The 20383-nt window shown below is 47.0% G+C and overlaps 1 protein-coding gene across 6 annotated transcripts; it reads right to left on the bottom strand.

Moving 5' to 3' along the window:
- Positions 1-20044, bottom strand: ICAM2 (intercellular adhesion molecule 2). 6 transcript variants are annotated; one of them, XM_033183982.1, is made up of 6 exons: positions 19929-20044; positions 4054-4158; positions 2473-2739; positions 1445-1576; positions 1039-1359; positions 1-332 (listed from the first exon to the last, which is right to left on the bottom strand). In XM_033183982.1, exons 2-6 carry the CDS (start codon positions 4112-4114, stop codon positions 154-156), a joined length of 960 nt encoding a protein of 319 aa, XP_033039873.1. In that variant the 5' UTR covers positions 4115-4158; positions 19929-20044; the 3' UTR covers positions 1-153. The 6 variants fall into 6 exon arrangements, with proteins under 6 accessions (XP_033039873.1, XP_033039872.1, XP_033039877.1 ...); XM_033183981.1 differs by having other exon boundaries at positions 19812-20036; XM_033183983.1 differs by lacking the exon at positions 1-332 and adding an exon at positions 392-849 and having other exon boundaries at positions 19812-20040.
- Positions 20045-20383: the final 339 nt, after the last annotated feature.

The raw sequence follows: 20383 nt of genomic DNA, 5'->3' as shown, positions 1-20383 counted from the left end.
CTAAGTCCAGGTGTTTGTATTCGGGCTAGAAAAGGCAATGTCCCGCGTCTCTGCTGCCTGTCACAGTCCTTCGGCCAGGGCTGGACCTCAACCTTGAGGAGTCACACTGAGTTCCAGTGACCACCATAGCGGTGGCCATGCCACTTATGTGTGCTATGGCCGGAAGGCCTGGGGTAGCCTCCTCCAAGCCGCTCGCACCCCGTAGGTGCCCGTCCGCCTCTGGCGCCAGTGCTGGCTGAAGATGAAGCAGAGCAGGACAGATGTCACGAACAGGAACAGCAACACTGACACCACTAGGACGATGATGACCATCTGGCTGTCCGGCACGGGCTCTGGGCAGGGAGGGGGCAAGGGTCTTAGACGTCCTGTGATCCCAGTTATCAGGAACTAAAAGGAAGCCCCCCCAGCCCCCGCCGCCCATCATCCATCCTGCAGTCACCCCAGGTTGTAGACATGTGTGGTGAATGGTGTCTAAATTAAAATTATTATCTGGAAAAAAGGTGGCCCAGGACCCAGGCTACCAGCTGAATTTCTGTGAGGCTGTGAGGGCAGATGTCCCTTGTCAGCAGCCCTGGGACCAGTGTGTAGCTGCTGGACACCATGGCCTGGAGGGTGGCACGGTCCCAGCCAAACCCCTTCTTGGGCACAGCTGAGTGAACTTCATGCCAAGCTCCCTGAGGACAGGGAATGTGCCGGCCGCCCAGAGTCACTGAGCAGCAGAGCTCTGGGTACCTCAGGGGAGGCGATCAGGCCAAGCTTCTCATTGTGGAGGGCAGCCAAGGCCAGGGAGAGCAGTCAAGGTCATGGGACTTGATGGTGGCCGAGGAACTAGTTGACCTCTCCTAACCTCTGGAACAGTGGAGGTTCAAGCTGGGGACGCAGAAAGAACTTCAGGGAAGAGGGAGAGTAAGGGGGAAGCCGCAGGTGAAGGGTGGGCGCCTGGGTGTTTGTTTCCCAAGTGGGGCTTGAGATTTTTCTTCCCCCAAGGGGCTGAAAGTGGCTTCTTACTCCCAACTCCATCCGTGGGGCCCCCCTCACCATAGATCTCCAGCATCTTCGGGGCTGAGTGTTTTTGAAAGACGTCGCCACCGCGAGACGTCAAGTTCAGCTCAGCCAGGCAGGAGAAGTTGTGGTGACCGTCCTCTCTGTGAGCCGTGCTGCTGAATGTGGCTGTGGCCTCCTGCAGGGCAGGGGCCGCCTTCCCGAAGGTCTGACTGTGCAGAGTCTTATTGCCACGGAGTAGGAAGAGGGTGAGGCGGTCCAGGGGCTCCACGGCGGGCACCCTGCACTCGATGGTGAAGGACTTGCCCACGGCCACCCAAGTGGGCTGCAGTGTGAGGAAGACCTGTTTTGGAGGCTCTGCAGGGGACAAAGGAGGGAGGTCCGGTCAGGATGGGGGTGCAGCCCCAGCAGCCTCCCCCTGGCCAGGGCCATCTCCTGTCACCATGGTGTTCCACGGTCGGGGAGGAGGTGGCCTGGCCAGCTCCAGTGCAGAGAGGAAGAGGGCGGCGGTTGAGGATGGAGACTGGACTGCATGGTAGTTTTACAGACATGTTGATTTCCGGTGACCAGGCATCTACAAGGACAAGGTTCAGAAATTGTACAGCCAACTGGAAAGATATAAAAGTTTGGGTCTGTCTCTTCTCCTTCAGAAATGAAATACAAATTTCAAAAATTAAACAGTCGGGTGATCACATTGAGAGAGACTTAGGTGGGCGTGCTCGCTGGAACTGGGCACTCGGGGAACTGAGCTGTGAAGTTCCTCACTTAGGAAGCGGGGCCCAGAGCCAGACCTGCCCAGGTTCTCCAGAGTCAGGGCCATGGCCAGCACGATTCCTCACGTGTTCAACCACCTGAGGGGGTGCCCTGGATTCTCTTTTGAACTAGAATACTTCACCTCCACTCACCCCACCTCCCACCCCAGGAAAATATGTTGGATTTAAGACGTTTTTCTGTTCATTGATCCACTGAAGCTGGTGATGGAATGGACCCAGGTGATACCCTTAGCACCAAGAGATCCTATCCTGGCCCATCTGGAAGGTTTCCATGGCTCATGTGCAGGTGGAGTGTGATGGCCACACATTTGCCGTGGGCCCTGAGGGGAAGATAAAAGCCCTGGGCAACACCTCAACCTTCTTGTCATGAGGTGGACAGGCCCAGCTCCCCGGGTGGTGACCCCACTACTTGGTATAGGACATGGGGTGCGCTGGTGACTCAGCTATGTTGGGAATGACTTCTGGATATGGCTAACCCTTGGTTGGCTTGTCCTCCCCTAAGCAAGACTCAAAACGTGGGTTGTCAGTGTCTGAAATGGCAGCAGGCCTGGTCCTGCCCCTTGTTACCCCAGGAGCTCAGGGAGGCAAGGCCCACGATGACAGTGCCTAGGAGCAGGCACAGAGGGGCTCTGTGTGCATTCAGTAGACACAGGCTCTGCCCCAGGGGAGAGGAGGGCCCCGCCGCACAGCCACTCACGGTACACGCTGACGTTGGAACTCATTGACTCCTGCTTCCCAGAGCAGGTGAAGTGGCACCAGAGGACCGTGTCATGGGAGATGTTTGAGATCAAGTAATGCTTCCACTGAGCCTGTTCGGCCAGCAGAATCTTATTTAGAGAGGTCTCCAGGCCACCCACTTCAGGCTGGTTACAGGTGGTGCTGCAGTTGACCTTGAGGGACTCCTTGGGCTCTACTATCAGCTTCTCTGGCCTCACATGTACCTCGAATGCCTTCTCATCAGATCCTGCAAGACCAGAAACACTGGGCAGTGGTGTCACCCCCGCCCCCCACCCTCCAGTGGAGCTGTCCATTGAGGCAGTCTGGCTCCTGGGTCAGGGGCTGAAGAGGAAAGGTCATTGGGGGCCCTGCTGCTACTTTCCCCTTGTTAGGTGTCATGGCCCCGGCTAGACCAGCAGGCCACCCCCCAGCTGACTCCCCACCTCTGGCTGTCCTTCCTCCAGCCCCCCAGCTGACACCCCGCCTCTGGCTCTCCTTCCTCCAGCCCCCCAGCTGACACCCCGCCTCTGGCTCTCCTTCCTCCAGCCCATCTGCCCATCAGCTCCAGAGTAGTCTTCCTCAGGCTGTGCTCCATCTCCATGGAGCGGGATCCCACTCACTCTTTAAGGTCAGCTCGAATGTCCCCTCCCCCACGAAGCCCTCCCACAGAGGGCCCTCTGTGGCCCTCCCTCCTTTCCTTTCTTCCACAAACACTTTTTGAACACCTGCTATGTCCAAAGCAGCAGGCTCTGGGGATACAGCAGTGATCAAAGTAGACCAAACACTGCCCTGGCGGAGCTCCAGTAAACAGTGACAGGCAGAGCACCCAGCCGGTCAGATGGGGGGAAAGTGCCGAGAAAGGAAAACGTGAGAAAGTGGGGGTGAGGGCATTTTAAGGGTGAGGCCACTTTAAATATTGTGCTCCATGAAGGCCTCACCCAGACGGTGACTCCTGGGCAAAGGCATGCAGGGGCGTGCCACGCTCTGCAGATACGCAGGGGCAGTGATCTGGGGGAAGGGGGCCAGCAGTACAAAGAGTGGGGCAGGGGGATTGTTGAGCCCAGGAGTTGGAGGCTGCAGTGAGCTATGATCACTCCCTGCACTCCAGCCTGGGCAACAGAGCAGGAACCTGTCTATAGTAAAAATAAAAAAAATTAAAAAGTCTCAGTAGGCTGGGCATGGTGGCTCATGCCTGTAATCCCAGCACTTTGGGAGACCAAGGTGGGTGGATCACTTGAGTCCAGGAGTTCAAGACCAGCCCCCACCGTCTCTACAAAAAATACAAAAATTAGCTGGGCATGGTGGCTCTCACCTGTGATCCCAGCTACTCAGGAGGCTGAGGTGGAAGGATCACCTGAGCCCAGGAAGGTGCAGTGGGCCATGATCATGCCACTGTACTCCAGCCTGGGTGATAAAGCGAGACCCTGTCTTAAAACAAAACAAACCCAACAACCTTAGTAACTTTTGGGCCTTCTCTTCCACCTGAAGCCACAGGGAACGGGGCACCCCCACCCTCTCAGCTGGCATGTGCCAAATCAGAAACCCCAGAAACCCAGCTTACCTGAACAGCAGACCAGGGCAAAGAGGGCCACGGTCAGGGTTCCGAAACCAAAAGAGTTCATCTCTGGCGGTGTCCACGGGCGTGCCGGGACCAGCCAAGGGCTGCCTGGAGGGAGACGGAGGGCGCAGGTCAGAGCGCAGGTCTGACCACGGCCCAGAATCCCCAGCCTCCTGCAAACTGATGACTGCATTTCCTCTCATTATCTGAGAGATCTTTGGGAAGCCACGTGCACCAGCTGGTTCTAGGACCCCAGGCCTCCAAGAATCCAGGCAGAGGAAGCTGGGAAGCCGCTGATAAGCAGTGCATAACCCAGTCCTCCTTGCTGGCTCGCTGTGCAAGGGGCAGGGCAAGCAATGGGTGCACGCATGCGTGTGTGTGTGTGAGATGTGTGCACAGGGGAGTCAGGCCTACAAGCCCCAGATCTGGGGAACCCCAAATCCCATGGGATGCATTGTTGGAGTCACGCCTATGAGGCAACCATCCAAAGGCAGGACCTGTCCAGGAAACGCAGTCACCATAGCAAAAGGGGACAGTGACTCGGGCATTTCTAAGGAAGCCTGGACGGGAATTTGAACTTCTCCTGCTAAATGCCTGGCCCAAGTCTGCATAAACCTTAATATCCCACTCAGTTTTCTCTTTTCTTTTTTTTTTTTTTTTGAGATGGAGTCTCACTCTTGTCCCCCAGGCTGTAGTGCCATGGCATGATTTTGGTTTACTGTAACCTGCGCCTCCCAGATTCAAGCAATTCTCCTGCCTCAGCCTCTAGAGTAGCTGACATTACAGGAGCGCATCACCACGCCCAGCTAATTTTGTATTTTTAGTAGAGATGGGGTTTCACCATGTTGGCCAGGTTGGTCTTGAACTCCTGACCTCAGGTGATCTGCCTGCCTCGACCTCCCAAAGTGCTAGGATTCCAGGCATGAGCCACCACGCCTGGCCCCCACTCAGTTTTCAACCTAGACTTGATCTTGACTCAGCTGATTCAGGGCCAACTGGAGGCCCAGAGCCTCAGGAAATGCATCCCATAGTAGTCCCCAGCAACCCAGGCACAGACAGAGAATGAGGTCCAGCCTGGCGGCAGCCACACTCCCAAACCATGGCCTCCATTTCCTGGCCTACCTGATGTCCTCCCCTTTCCCTCCCGCCAGGAGGGAGCCTTGGGCTGGGAGGATTGGGGCCTGAGGTGTTTCAGTTTATTCCTAGGGAGGAATCCCCAGAAGCAGTGAGCAGGTATAAGGGAGGGATTTCAGTGGAAGAGAGGACCTTCCTGGGGGATTGCCACACAGTCTGATCCCCCAGTTCTGCCTAAGATCTCTTTCGCAACCAGGCAGGGAAAGAACAAGTCTTCTTGCTTTCTCAGGGGAACCCCCGATGGGGCCTTTCCAAAGGGGTGCCCCAGAATCATCAGGGCTTCAGCCAAGCTCCATTCTGGGGTGGGAGGGCAGGGTGAGGTCCTGGCCTTCCCTCGCTGCTGAGGTCAAAGGCGGTTACTACTATGCACAACCATCAAGCACTGCCATTGTTAGCCTCGACCCAGGGACGTCCCTGGACACAGACACGGTCGCTGGACTTTGGAATGATGCAGGGAGGAAGAGGCGGGGCCTGGGGCCAGCAAAGAAAAGGAGAACAGGGTGGAGCTTCACCCCCAGCCTGGAGGAATCTGATTTCATGTAGGGCCAGCAAAGTCCTGAGAGCAGGAAACACTTCTGAAACCCAAGCCAGGGGCTGAGGAGGTGGTTCCAGGGACTGGGACAAAAGGGTGGGGATGGGGACATTGCTGTAGTGGAGACTCTGAGTCCTCCACTGAGTCAGAATAATAATAACAATAACAACAGCAATAATAATAATAGTAAACATTTACTTACTACTTACCAGCAATAATAATAATAATAGTAAATATTCAGTCGTGCACTGTCACAAGTATTCTATAAATATTAACCAATTAATCCCCTAACTCTGTGAGGCAGGTACTGTTACCGTCCCCATCTTACAGATGGGAAAACTGAGGCACGGCAAGGTTAAGTGACTTGTTCAAGGTCACATACCTAGAAAAAATGAAGTCACTATGAATGATAGCCTGCCATGGTGACTGTTGAAACCCACCCTAGCAGGCGCAAGAAGAGGATTGTTAGGAGCCAGGTTCCCAGGAGACCCTCAAGAGGGAAAAGCAACACAGCAGAAGGCCAAAGGAAGGTTCTGAGGCCTTCCTCGCTGTGAGGGACTGGGGGAAGGTGGGGTGATCCACACCTGGAGTGCTCCAAACAGCTTCTGGAAGGGACAGTGCTTGGGAATCCCGCCGGCACACACAGCAGGGCAAGCCTGATTCCCTCTTCAAGCAAGGCCTCTGCAGTCCAACATCCTCCCCGAAAGCACGGGTCCCAGTTTCCACCCCCCATCTCCTCCTGTGATGTCTCCCATCCTTCCTGGGCAGGCCTTGCTTGGCTGGGACACACGGGGCATGTGACCATCTATTTGTTAGAAATATTTACTGCTTTCTAACCGTTAACACATCAACCTCCCTGCCTCCTCACTGGCCCATCAGCCATGAGGGCAGAAGCTGAATCCCATGCACTGCTACATCCACCCAGTGTAGGACACTGCCTGGCACGCAGTAGGTGCTTCATCACTGTTGAATTGGTAGATGGATGCATGCATGCATGGATTAGTGAATAAATGAGAGAGTTTGTCCTAAACAAGCTTGGGCAAAGGCTGTTTTTATTTTTAGGTCCTAAGCATTTATTGTTTTTGTTTGCCCAGCTTCTTCCTCCCGCTACTGCTAAAGTCTCTGCTACCCAAGGCCACAAGGCTGACCTTATAATGTAAATAAGGCCAATCATGGTACCTTACTCCTCCAGGATGGGCACTTGGAGTTAGGCCTGAGCAGAAGTTTTCTTTTTTTGAGACGGAGTCTCGCTCTGTCGCCCAGGCTGGAGTGCAGTGGCGCGATCTTGGCTCACTGCAAGTACCGCCTCCTGAGTTCAAGGGATTCTCCTGCCTCAGTCTCCTGAATAACTGGTATTACAGGCGCCCACCACCACGCCCAGCTAATTTTTTTTTTTTTTTTTTTTTTTTTGAGACGGAGTCTCGTTCTGTCGCCCAGGCTGGAGTGCAGTGGCCAGATCTCAGCTCACTGCAAGCTCCACCTCCCGGGTTCACGCCATTCTCCTGCCTCAGCCTCCCGTGTAGCTGGGACTACAGGCGCCCGCCACCTTGCCTGGCTAGTTTTTTGTATTTTTTTAGTAGAGACGGGGTTTCACTGTGTTGCCAGGATGGTCTCGATCTCCTGACCTCGTGATCCACCCGTCTCGGCCTTCCAAAGTGCTGGGATTACAGGCTTGAGCCACCGTGCCCGGCCGCCCAGCTAATTTTTGTATTTTTAGTAGAGACAGGGTTTCACTGTGCTGGCCAGGCTGGTCTTGAACTCCTGACCTCGTGATCTGCCCACCTCTGAGCAGAGATTTTCCTGGGACTTTCTGAACCAGAGCCGGTAGGAACACACCCTTCCCTTTCTAGTCCTAACACTAGATGCACATGAGCCAGCAACTGTGTGTGCTCATGCCCCACAACTGAAGAAGTTGAAAGGAAGGAAAATCAACTCAGTGTAGGAGGTGCCCTTAACCCAAGATGGAAGGTGATCTAGAGTTGTTATGGGGAAAGTGCTGGTTGTGGGGGTAAGGGGTGGACTCTGATGGGTGGTGGGCTGGGTTAGGTGCCAGGCGATGACTCTGTGTTCACTCAGGACTCGTGTTGCAGAAGTGAAAGAGCTTTCCAGGCTGAACACAGTGGAAAGTTCTGACCCTTCAAATCGGACCGTGGGAGTCAGGACTGGACATGGGTCCTTGTATACAGAGAGTTACTGTGAGGCTTCCCCTACAAAATGTCCAGGACAGAACAGGAAAAGAGCTTGCAGCACACTCAACGTTAATCATTAGGTCAGCATGCTCTCTGACCTGCTTCCTCATAGTTGCTCAGTGCCTATTGCCCCAGAATTATGCAGACTCTGTCACAGGATTAGAGTTCCCTTAACTGCTCTAAAGGTAACAGCTTGAACATTATAAAATGTTAACTTTTCTCTTTGAGATATTCTTTCAGTGCCTGCATGCCAGTGAAAGCACTCATGCCAGCTGGTCTGAAGGACCCCACTGATGCCAGCCAGTCTGAGGGACCCAATTGATACCAGCTGGCCTGAAGGACCCCATGAGGAGCTGACTCACAAAAGAATGCAGTTTCCATATTCAGATGATTTTATCCCCTTACCTTGACCAGTCATTGACCCCAGTTTACCGGCCTCTTGCCCTCCACAATCTCCTCTAAAATCCCAGCCCAGAACTCTTTGGGGAGATGGATTTGATGGTCTTCCCAATCTCCTCACCTGGCACCCTGGGATCATTAACCTTTTTCTCTGCAGCAAACCCTGCTGTGTCAGTATAATTGGCCTGTTGCTGCACAGCAGTGGGCATACATACCTGTTGGTCCTGTAACACAGGAATAAAGGAAACTAACCATGATGTAGAAGAGAGAAGAAACTTGGGGTCCTTCCTGGAAAATTGTTTTCACCATGAAATGTCTCCTGTTTTGCTCTCTGGATCCCTAAGTTTCTCAAGGAAGGGGGCTATAAAACGGGAGGAGTTAAGATAGTTCTGGAAAACATGAGAGAATTTTTGAGGGGAGGGGAGATTACAGTCTCAGTTTAGAAAGTGCAGTGGCGCAATCTTGGCTCACCACAACCTCCACCTCCCAGGTTCAAGCGATTCTCCTGCCTCAGTCTCCCAAGTAGCTGGGACTACAGGTGCCCGCCACGACGCCCGGAGAGCCACAAAGCTCTCCCACAGAGCTTTGAAAGGATTAAACTGTGACTGGGTCCTAATCCAATGACTTGCCTTTCTTGTTTGAAATTTAAAAAAAAACAAAACAAAACTATTAACTTAGAATTGTGTACCTAGCAAAGCCATCTTTCAAGAACCAAAGTTAACAAAAACAGATAAACAAAAGGTTTATTTATCCCCCCAAATACCTAAATGAACATTTACAAATGTGCTTCAACAAGAAGAAAAAATGATTATAGAACAGTTTGCTATGCAAGGAAGGGCAAGAAAATAAAATGGCAAACAAATATTGTTTACAATAATGGTAATATTAATAATTATAATGTTTATTTTGAGAAGTTTTTAGAAGTTCAAAACTAAAATACTGGGTAAGAATATATAAGGAAGGATTGGAGTTAAAGCATTCTAAGATTCTAACTTGGAATGTTTAGGAGGAGGACACATTTTAAGTTATATAAGGAATGGGAGAAAATATATGCAAACCATACATGCAATAAGGGGCTAATATCCAAAATATATAAGAAACTCAACTCAATAGCAAGAAAAAAACCCCACAATTTAAAAATGGGCACAGACCAGCCCAATGTCTCTTGGACTTTATTTAATGCCATATAATGTTGTCAGAATAAAGAGAAAGGTGAAAAAAATAAACGAAAATGGGCAAAGGACCTGAGTAGACATTTCTCAAAAGAAGACATACAAATGGGCCAGGCACGGTGGCTTACACCCATAATCCCAGAACTTTGAGAGTCCAAGGCAGGTGGATCATGAAGTTAGGAGATGGAGATCATCCTGGCTAACACGGTGAAACCCCGTTTCTACTAAAAATACAAAAAGTTAGCCGGGCGTAGTGGCGTGCACCTGTAGTCCCAGCTACTCGGGAGACGGAGGCAGGAGAATCGCTTGAACCTGGGAGGCGGAGGTTGCGGTGAGCCGACCACGCCACTGCACTTCAGCCTGGGTGACAGAGCGAGACTCCGTCTCAAAAAAAGAAGACATACAAATGGCCAAGAGGTATATTAAGAAGTGCCCACCATCACTAATTATCAAGGAAATGCAAATTAAACCCACAATGAGATATCACTTCACACCTGTTAGAATGGCTATTTTCAAAAAGACAAGAGATAAGTGTTGATGACAGCTGGGCATGATGGCTCCTGTTTGTAATCCTAATACTTTGTGAGGCTGAGGCGGGAGGATCCCTTGAACCCAGGAGTTTGAGACCAGCCTGGGCAACATAGGGAGACCCTGTCTTAAAAAAATATATACTTTTTAAAAAGAGAAACGTGTTCATGGGAATGTAGAGAAAAAGGAATGCTTACATGCGGTTAGGAAGAATGTGAATTAGTGCAGCTATTATGGAAAATAGAATGGAGGCTCCTCAAAAAATTAAAAGTACAACTACAGAGGATCCAGCAATCCCACTACTGGGCATATATCCAAATGAAATGAAACCAGCATGTCAAAGAGATATCTGCACTCCCATGTTCACTGCAGCATTATTCACAATAGACAAGATATAGAATCAAACTAAGTGCCCAACAGTGGATGAAGGGATAAAGAAAATCTAATACATATACACAGTGGAATACTATTCAGCCTTAAAAAGAAGGAAATCCTGTCATTTTTGACAACATGAAGAAACCTAGAGGACAGTATGGTAAGTAAAATAAGACAGGCATAGAAAGACAAATACTGGCCAGGTATGGTGGCTCACACTTGTAATCCCAGCACTTTGGGAGGTTGAGGCAGGAGGATTGATTGAGCCCAGGAGTTCAAAACCAGCCTGGGCAACATAGTGAGACCCTGTGTCTATTATTTTAAAAATTTTAGGCTGGGCAAGGTGGCTCATGCCTGTAATCCTAGCACTTTGGGAGGCCGAGGCGGGTGGATCACATGAGGTTAGGAGTTCGAAACCAGGCTGGACAACATGGTGAAACCCCATCTCTACTAAATATGTAAAAATTAGCAGGGCCTCGTGGTGCATGTCTGTAATCCCAGCTAATCAGGAAGTGGAGGCAGGAGAATCGCTTGAACTCAAGAGGCAGAGGTTGCTGTGAGCTGAGATTGTGCCACTACACTCCAGCTTGGGCGACAGAGCAAAATTCTGTCTCAAAAGAAAAAGAATTATAAAAATTAAAAAAGAAAAAAAAGAAAGACAAATACTTTATGATCTTACTTACAGGTGGAATTAAAAAATCAAACTCATAGAATCAGAAAGTAGAATGACAGCTACTAGGGAGTGAGAGAAGGGGAGGGATTGTGAGAGATGTTGGTCAAATAGTTAAAAATTTCAGTTAGACTGGAGGAAAAAGTTTAAGAGATCCATTATACAACATGGTGACTATAATAACATTGTATTGTGAAGTTGAAAATTGTTTCCTTTCCTTTTCTTTTTTTCTTTTTCTTTTCTTTTCTTTTTTTTTTTTTTGAGACGGACTCTTGCTCTATTGCCCAGGCTGGAGTGCAATGGCACAATCTCGGCTCACTGCAACCTCTGCCTCCCAGGTTCAAGTGATTCTCCAGCCTCTGCCTCCTGAGTAGCTGGGACTACAGGCGTGCACCATCGCATATGGCTAATTTTTTTTTTTTTTTTGTATTTGTAGTAGAGATGGGGTTTCACCATTTTGGCCAGGCTGGTCTTGAACTCTTGACCTCAGGTGATCCACCCACCTCGGCCTCCCAAAGTGCTGGGATTACAGGTGTGAGCCACCACGCCTGGCCGAAAATTGTTAAGAGAATAGATTTTTAAGTGTTCTCACCACACAGTGGTAACTATGTGAAAGAATTCATATGTTAATTAGCTTGACTTAGCCATTTCACAATGTATGCATATGTCACAACACCATGTATATATAGATATATACCATCACCCTCCGTATCCATGGGTTTCACATCTATGAATTTAACCAGCCAAGAATAAAAAATATTGGCAGGGCGCATTGGCTCAGGCTGTAATTCCAGCACTTTGGGAGGCTGAGGCGGGCAGATCACCTGAGGTCAGGAGTTCAAGACCAGCCTGGCCAACATGGTGAAACCCCATCTCTACTAAAAATACAAAAATTAGCCAGGTGTGGTGGCACATGCCTGTAGTTCCAGCTACTTGGGAGGCTGAGGCAGGAGAATCACTTGAACCAGGGAGGCGGAGGTTGCGGTGAGCCGAGATCACACCATTGCACTCCAGCCTGGGCGACAGAGCCAGGCTCTGCCAAAAAAAAAAAGTATTAAAAAGTTTACACAGCATCTCAAAAAGCAAAACTTGGGTTTGCTGCACACCAAGTACTGTTGAATCCACATGAATGAAGTGATGTGTAACACTGTCTTAGGTGTGCTAAATAATCTAGAGGTAGTTTAAAGTATACAGGAGGATGTGTGTAGGTTATATGCAAACACTATGCAGTTTTATATTAGGGACTTGAGCATCCTCAAATTTTGGCATCTGTTGGGAGGGTTCTGAAACCGATCCCCTCATGTGTGCTGAATAGTGACTCTATAATTTTTGTCAAATATTAAAAGAGCATGTAAAATTTCAAGGAAGACCAGTACAGATAAAGTATATAAATTCTAAACTACTGGAGAGGCTTAAAAATGTATAAAAACAATCCAAACAACCCTTAAAAAAAATTAAGAAGAAAGCTGAGTGTGGCTTGTGCCGGTAATCCCAGCACTTTGGGAGGCTGGGGCGAGTGGATTACCTGAGGTCAAGTGTTCGAGACCAGTGTGGCCAACATGGTGAAACCACTCTCTACTAAAAATACAAAAATTAGTTGGACATGGTGGCATGTGCCTGTGGTCTCAGCTACTCAGGAGGCTGAGGCATGAGAATTGCCTGAACAGGGGAGGCAGAGATTGCAGTGAGTTGAGATCGCACCACTGCACTCCAGCCTGGGCAACAGAGTCTCACTCTGTCTCAAGAAATTACAAATACAAATACAAAAATTAGCCAGGTGTGGTGATGTGTGTCTGTAGTCTCTGCTACTTGGAAGGCTGAGGTGGGAGGATCGCTTGAACCCAGGAGGTGGAGGTTGCAGTGAGCCAAGATCGTGCCACTGCACTCCAGCCTGGTGATAAGGTGAGTTCCTATCTCAAAAAAGAAAAAAATAATGCTAAAACACAAAGCTCAGCTCTATGCTGCTTGTTGTTTACAAGAGACACACCTCATGCATAAGGATATGGAATTGGTTGAAAGTCAAAGGATGAAAAGATATACTAGGCAAACATCGAAAGAAAGCTTGGGAAGCTATGTTTATATCAGACAAAGATGAATTTAAAGACAAAAACATATATTAGGGATAGAGTGAGTACCTAGAATAAAGGGTCAATTCACCAGGAAGCTACAATAGTTCTAAATTTCTAAGCACCTAGCTTGAAAGAACTGTAAAGAGGTAAAACCACAATCACAAGAGGAAATTTTAACATATGTCTCTTAATTACGAGATGCAGACAGAAAAAAAAATCAGTGTTGTAAATTCTTGAACTGCATCTATAAAGTAGAGAATACAAATTCTTCAAGAAGATGAGTTTTAAAATCCTTATATATTTGACAGTTTAAAAACATACTCTAAATAATGCATTGGTCAAAGAAGAAATCATAATGACACATTTATAAATTCCTAAAATTGAATGATAATGAAAATACCATGTTAAAATTTCTGCGAGGCTGCAAAAGTTGTGCTTGGAGGGAAATCTATAGCCTTGAATGCTTGTATTACAAAATGACTCTGGGCCAGATGCAGTGGCTCATGCCTGTAATCCCAGCACTTTGGGAGGCCAAGGCAGGAGGATTGCCCCTGCCCAGGAATTTGAGACAGGCCTGGGCAACATGGTAAGATCACATCTAAGAAAGAAAGAAAGAGAGAAGAGAGAGAGAGACAGAAAGAGAGAAAGAAAGGAGAGACAGAGAGAGAGAGAAAGGAAGGAAGGAAGGAAGGAAGGAAGGAAGGAAGGAAGGAAGGAAGGAAAGAGAAGGAAAGGGAAGGAAGGAAAGAAAAAAAGAAAAGTCTGATGGCCAAGCGTGGTGACTCATGCCTATAATCCCAGCACTCTGGGAGGCCAAGGCGGGTGGATCACCTGAGCTCAGGGGCTTGAGACCAGCCTGGGCAACATAGTGAGATATTATCTCTCTATTAAAATAAAAAATGTTTTTTAAAAAACCCTTCCCTACAAAACTCAATAGGATAGGCAAGTCTCCAGTGAAATCGATATATAAAGAAAAAGAAGGCACGCGTAAACATGATTAGGAATGTAAATGGAAACATAAACATGAGAAGAAAGAAAACTATACAAATTTATGGAAACAGAAAGTGAAACAGTAGTCACCAGGGGCTGTGGAAGAGAGGAAACGAGAATCCTTTAAATGCGTTTAGTTTTGGTTTTGCCAGATGGAAAAAGTTCTGAAGATGGGCTGCAAAACAATGAGAATGTACTTAACATTAATTGCTGAAGTGTACACTTAAAAATGGTTATTTGGTACATTTTATGTTATGTGTATTTTACACAATGAAAAATAAAGAAGACTATAAAAACGTTAGGCTACAACATAGGAATCAAAGCAGATCAAGTCTCAGAAAAATATAACTTACCAAACTTATTTAAGAAGAAATAAAAAGCCTAAATGGTTCTAACAACTATTAAAGAAATTGAATCAGGGCAGGGTGTGGTAGCTCATGGATAATCCCATGAAAGTGCTCACGGGTAATCCCAGCACTTTGGAAGGCTGAGGTGAGAAGATGCCTTGAGCCCAAGAGTTTGAGACCATCCTGGGCAACATGACAAAACCCATCTCTACAAAAAATACAAAAATTAGCCTGGCGTGGTGGCACACATCTGTAGTCACAACTACTCAGGAGGCAGAGTTAGGACGATAGCTTGAGCCTGGGAGGTTGAGGCTGCAGTAAACTGAGATTATGCCACTGTATTCTAGCCTAGGTAACAAAGTGAGATCGTGTCTCCAAGAAAAAAATAAAATAAAACAAAAAAACTTGAATCAACAACTTAAAGATCTTCCCATGAAGAAAATACCAGGTCCAGATGGTTTTTGCAGAAGTTCAAGTAAGGGTAACTCTTTAAAAAAAAATTATTATTATTTATTTAGTTTTTTAGAAATGGAGTTTTGCTATATAGCCCAGGCTAGTCTCAAACTCTTGGGCTCAAGAGATCTTCCTGCCTTAGTCTCTCCAGTAACTGTGACTATAGGCACACAGCACTGTGCCTCATTAGTAATTCTAATTTTATAAAAACTCTTTCTGAGAATGGAAAAAATGAAAACGTTAACCCTTTCCATGAGGCCAGTGTAACATTAATATCTAAACAAGACAAGTGCAAGAAGAGAAAGCAACGTTAGAGGCCAGTTTCACTCATGACTATAAATGCAACAGTTATAAGAAAAATACTGGTAAATCAAATCTGACAGTGTAAAAAAAAAAGACATCATGTTCTAATTGGGTTTGTCTCAGGTATGCAAGGATAGTTTAACAACAGACGAAATGTCTATAAACATTATTTATTATGTTGGTAATAGTAGACTTTGGTACTCTGTGTCATACCACTTCTGCCCTCTGCTGATTTCAGCTGTCCCTACAGTGGATAATTTTGTGCAAGCCTAGACTCCCTTTAAGCTGACAGTGCCCCTCCACCTACTCCCAAACTTATACCAAGCTTCTTTTTGCTTTTTGCCTCAGGGTCTTCTTCGATGCTTTAGGAACAATTTACTTGCCAGCTAGTGATTCCCAGAAGTGTGGGAGAGTTAAGGTTCCTAGAATGTGATCCTCACCCCATGCGGAAACAGGAGCCGGTGGATATACTTTCCAGCCTCCTTCTTGCCAGTGGGCAACTCTGGGAGACATCCTGTAGTTTTGTCAGAGGTCTCAGCAGAACAAGCTTCCATCGTCTACAGCTGCAACATCAGTCACCCTCCTTTAAATGGGCTTTTCCTTCCATCCTGTCTGTTTTCCCTGCTCCTTCACTCCCTGCTTCCTGGAATCACCTCTCAAATAACCTATCTGAATCTAAGTCCTTGCTCCAGCCTCTGCTTTGGAACAAAGGATTTTGCTTTAGAGCAAAAGGAGCCCAAACTAAAACGTACATTAATAGATTTAAAAAGAAAAAAATATGATAATATCAACAGATTTAAAAAATTGACAACATTCAACACCCTTTTATGATACAAGCTCTTAGCAAATTAGAAGGAAATGTTCTCAACCTGATAAAGAAAGCTTACACAAACTTACATATTGTTTTTAATGAGTAAATCTTAGGAGAACTTCCTTTAAAATCAGGAACAGACAAAGATGCCTATGATTTCTGCCTCTGTTTAATATTGTACCAAAGGTCTTATACATTGCAGTAAAAGGAAAGGAGGGAAAAAAGGAAGAAAGGAAGGAAGGAAGGAAGGGCGACCAAAACCATCAATATTTGTATACGGTATGACTACCTAGGTAGAAAATCCAAAAGAATCATCAAGCAAATGATTCAAAGTAATTAGAGATTTTAGCAAGGCAACTAGCTAAAAGATCAATATTCAAAAATTGGTTGTTCTTGTGTGTATCAGTAACATACAAAAACATAATTTAAAAAATACATCATTTACAACAGTCAAAAAAGTAGAGCTACAAAACTAACAAAACCTAGAACTACAAGACCTATAGTAAGAAAATTACAATACTTTATTGAAAAATATTAAAGACAATCTAAATAGATGGAGAGATAACACATGTTCATGGATAGGAAATTCAATGTTATAAAGATGTAAATTATTCTGTAACTGATCTACAGGGTCAGTGCAATTCCAATTAACCCCAATAGGGTTGTTCATGGAAACTGAACGCTGATTTTAAGGTTTATACGGAAGAACAAAAGAACTAAGACACTCCTAAAGGAAATGAATAAGGAGAGGGATTTGCTCTGCTAGATATTAGGACTTTCTGTAAAATATGGGGTTAGTGTAGGTATAGGCAAATTAACTGATGAAACAGAATAAAGAGCCCAGAAATACACCTACACTTGTTTGAAACTTTGATGCAAAGATAACATAGAATATCACTGGATAAAAGAAGTGTCTATTAAATGATGCTGGATCAATTGATTAACCATATGGAGAAAAAAGGGGTGAAATGTATCCCTATCTCACACCAACTATAGAAATCAATTCCATTTAGATTAAGGATTTATATGTGAAAGAAAATCTTCATAAGAAAATATAGGAGAGTATATCCATATCCTTGGGGCAAGACCTCAAAATTGTCAATAATAAAATCAACAACTGGTAACTTTGACTAGGACACAAATAAATAGGCTGGGCATGGTGGCTCACGCCTGTGACCCCAGCACTTTGGGAGGCCGAGGTGGGTGGAGCACGAGGTCAGGAGATCGAGACCATCCTGGCTAACACGGTGAAACCCCGTCGCTACTAAAAATACAAACAAATTAGCCTGGCATGCTGGTGGGCGCCTGTAGTCCCTGTGACTTGGGAGTCTGAGGCAGGAGAATGGTGTGAACCCAGGAGGTGGAGCTTGCAGTGAGCCGAAATGGTGCCACTGCACTCCAGCCTGGGTGACAGAGCGAGACTCTGTCTCCAAAAAAAAAAAAAAAAAGACACAAAGAAACATTTCAAAGAAAAGGAGGCATGTCTAAAGAAGTGAAAAGATTCTTTAGCTCAGGAGTAGCCAGGGAAATTAAAATTAAAATTACAATGGGACATATATTATTTTATATGCTTTAGATTGGCAAAAGTTAAGAAATCTGACAAGACCAATTGTTGGAGAGGCCACAGGTTAATAGGCACACTTCTAATTGCTGACGAGAGCATATATTGGTGCTCTCGGAGATAATTAGGCATTATCTTGTAAATTCAATATTCTTATACCCTGTAACTCACAATTCCATTCTTAGATGTATGCCCTAGAAACACTTGTCACACTAAGAACCAGACATGTCCTTGTGTTTACTTCTTTTATTTTTATTTTTTTGAGACGGGGTTTCATTCAGTCGCCCAGGCTGAAGTGCAGTGGCGCGATCTCGGCTTACTGCAACCTCCACGTCCTGGATTCAAGGTATTGTCCTGCCTCAGCCTCCCGAATGGCTGAAGCTACAGGCGCATGCCACCACATCCAGCTAATTTTTGTATATTTAGTAGAGATGGGGTTTCACCATGTTGGCTAGGATGGTCTCTATCTCTATCTCTTGACCTTGTGATCCTCCCGCCTTGGCCTCCCAAAGTGCTGGGATTACAGGCGTGAGCCACACGTGCCCGGCCTTACTTCTTACTATCTGTGTGACCTTGAGCAAATCACTTAATCTTTCTGTGCCTCAATTTCCTCATCTGCAAAATGGAATCAATAATAGTACCTTCCTCATAGGGTTTTTGTGCAGATTAAACAAATAAAATAAGCAAATATTTTAAAGCATTTAGAACAGTGCCTAGCACACAGTAATGCTATATAACTGTTTCATCAAATAAAAATAAATAGGGTAGCCAGGTGTAGCAGTTCAAGACTATAGTCCCAACTAACCAGGAGGCCGAGGTGGGAAGATCACTGGATCCCAGGAGTTCAATACTGTAGTGTGCTATGATCATGCCTGTGAATAGCCACTGCACTCCAGCCTGGGCAATATAGTGTGACCCCATCTCAGTAAATAAATACATAGATATGCATATGTAATAAAGCACTTAAAAATAATCAAGAGAGGCCAGGCGCGGTGGCTCACGCCTGTAATCCCAGCACTCTGGGAGGCCAAGGCGGGCAGATCACGAGGTCAGGAGATCGAGACCATCCTGGCTGACACAGTGAAACCCCGTCTCTACTAAAGAATACAAAAAGTTAGCTGGGCGTGGTGGCGGGCGCCTGTAGTCCCAGCTAATCGGGAGGCTGAGGCAGGAGAATGGCGTGAGCCCGGGAGGCGGAGCCTGCAGTGAGCCGAGATCGCGCCACTGCACTCCAGCCTGGGTGACAGAGCGAGACTCCGTCTCAAAAAATAATAATAATAATAATCAAGAGAACAATAAACACAAAATTCCAGACGGTGGATAGCTGTGGGTGGGAGGCAAGTAGCATAAAAGTGGACAAGTGGTGGCCAGGCGCAGTGTCCGACACCTGTAATCCCAGCATTTTGGGAGGCTGAGGCGGGTGGATCACGAGCTCAAGAGATCGAGACTATGCTGGCTAACATGGTGAAACCCTGTCACTACTAAAAATACAAAAATTAGCTGGGCATGGTGGCATGCACCCCTATAGTCCCAGCTACTTGGGAGGCCGAGACAGGAGAATCGCTTGAACCCAGCAGGTGAAGGTTGCGGTGAGCTAAGATTGAGCCATTGCACTGCAGCCTGGGCAACAAGAATGAAAACTCCATCTCAAAAAATAAAAAATAATAATAAAAAAAGGCAGATAAGTGGTGTTTGCAGTCTGGTGATATTCCATCCTTGTGCTGAGTGAGTGGCAGCTTGGGGGTGTTTGGTATATTACTGAGCAGTATGATGATATGTATGTTACATATGCTTTTTATGTGTTACGTAGTAAATTTCACAAAAAATAATAAAAGGGAAAAAGGACCTTTCTACATGCCTAGAAAGAAGAGGCTTCATGGGAATGGGAGCCATGGGTTAGGAAAGACCCCTCAAACCGAGGCAGGTAGGATGTGAGCGACTGAGATTCATTATGAACCCACTGCGCCTGCCGGGGAGAACAGGGACTGTCCCTTCCCCTCTGCTTCAGCTCAGATGGTCCAGATCATAGCCCTAAATAAGGAGGCAGCCCCACATTTCTACATCGGCCAACAAGATGGCAGAGTAGAGGAAGGAGAGAGCGGAGACAAATCAGGAAAGGAGCGCCAGGGCAAGTGCATGAGCTCGGAGACCCGGCAGGCCGGGAGCTTCACGGAGGACCGGATGTCGAGCCACAGGAGTGCTGGGGATTCTCCAGCCCCTGTACTTACCAGGGAGAAACTGACGCCCAGAAAGGGGAACGCACTAAAACTCAGACCTCGACACTGCCAAAATTCTTCCCATGCCGCCAAGCTTCACTGGAGGGAAAGTGAGAAGCTCGACCTTACCCCTGTGGGCTCCAACAAGGGTGGCTCTGGGATCCCCGGCAGGAAATTGGTGACAAGGTGACAAGATGCGCGTGTCACAGCTGCCCAGTTCACAACTTGTTATTCAGTCTTCTCCCTTCCCCCGACCAGAAGTGACGTGCTTCCTGTGCCCAGGTTCCCACCCTAAACTAGCCTCATTTAGCTCCACTCCCACCCTGCCTTTTTGTTTTTAATTGTGGTAAAACGTACAGAACAGAATTTACCGTTTTAATTTTTTTTTTTTTTTTTGACTGAGTCTCAGTCACCTAGGCTGGAGTACAGTGGTGTGATCTCGGCTCACTGCAACCTCCGCCTCCTGAGTTCACGTGGTTCCTGTGCCTCAGCCCGCGGAGTAGCTGGGACCGCAGGCACCCACCACCACGACCGGCTAATTTTTGTATTTTTAGTAGAGACGGGGTTTCACCATGTTGGCCAGG

This window comes from Trachypithecus francoisi, unplaced genomic scaffold (assembly GCF_009764315.1).
Source record: "Trachypithecus francoisi isolate TF-2019V2 unplaced genomic scaffold, Tfra_2.0 Lachesis_group20, whole genome shotgun sequence".
Classification (NCBI taxonomy): domain Eukaryota; kingdom Metazoa; phylum Chordata; class Mammalia; order Primates; family Cercopithecidae; genus Trachypithecus; species Trachypithecus francoisi.
This window is presented reverse-complemented; position numbering and strand designations above follow the sequence as displayed.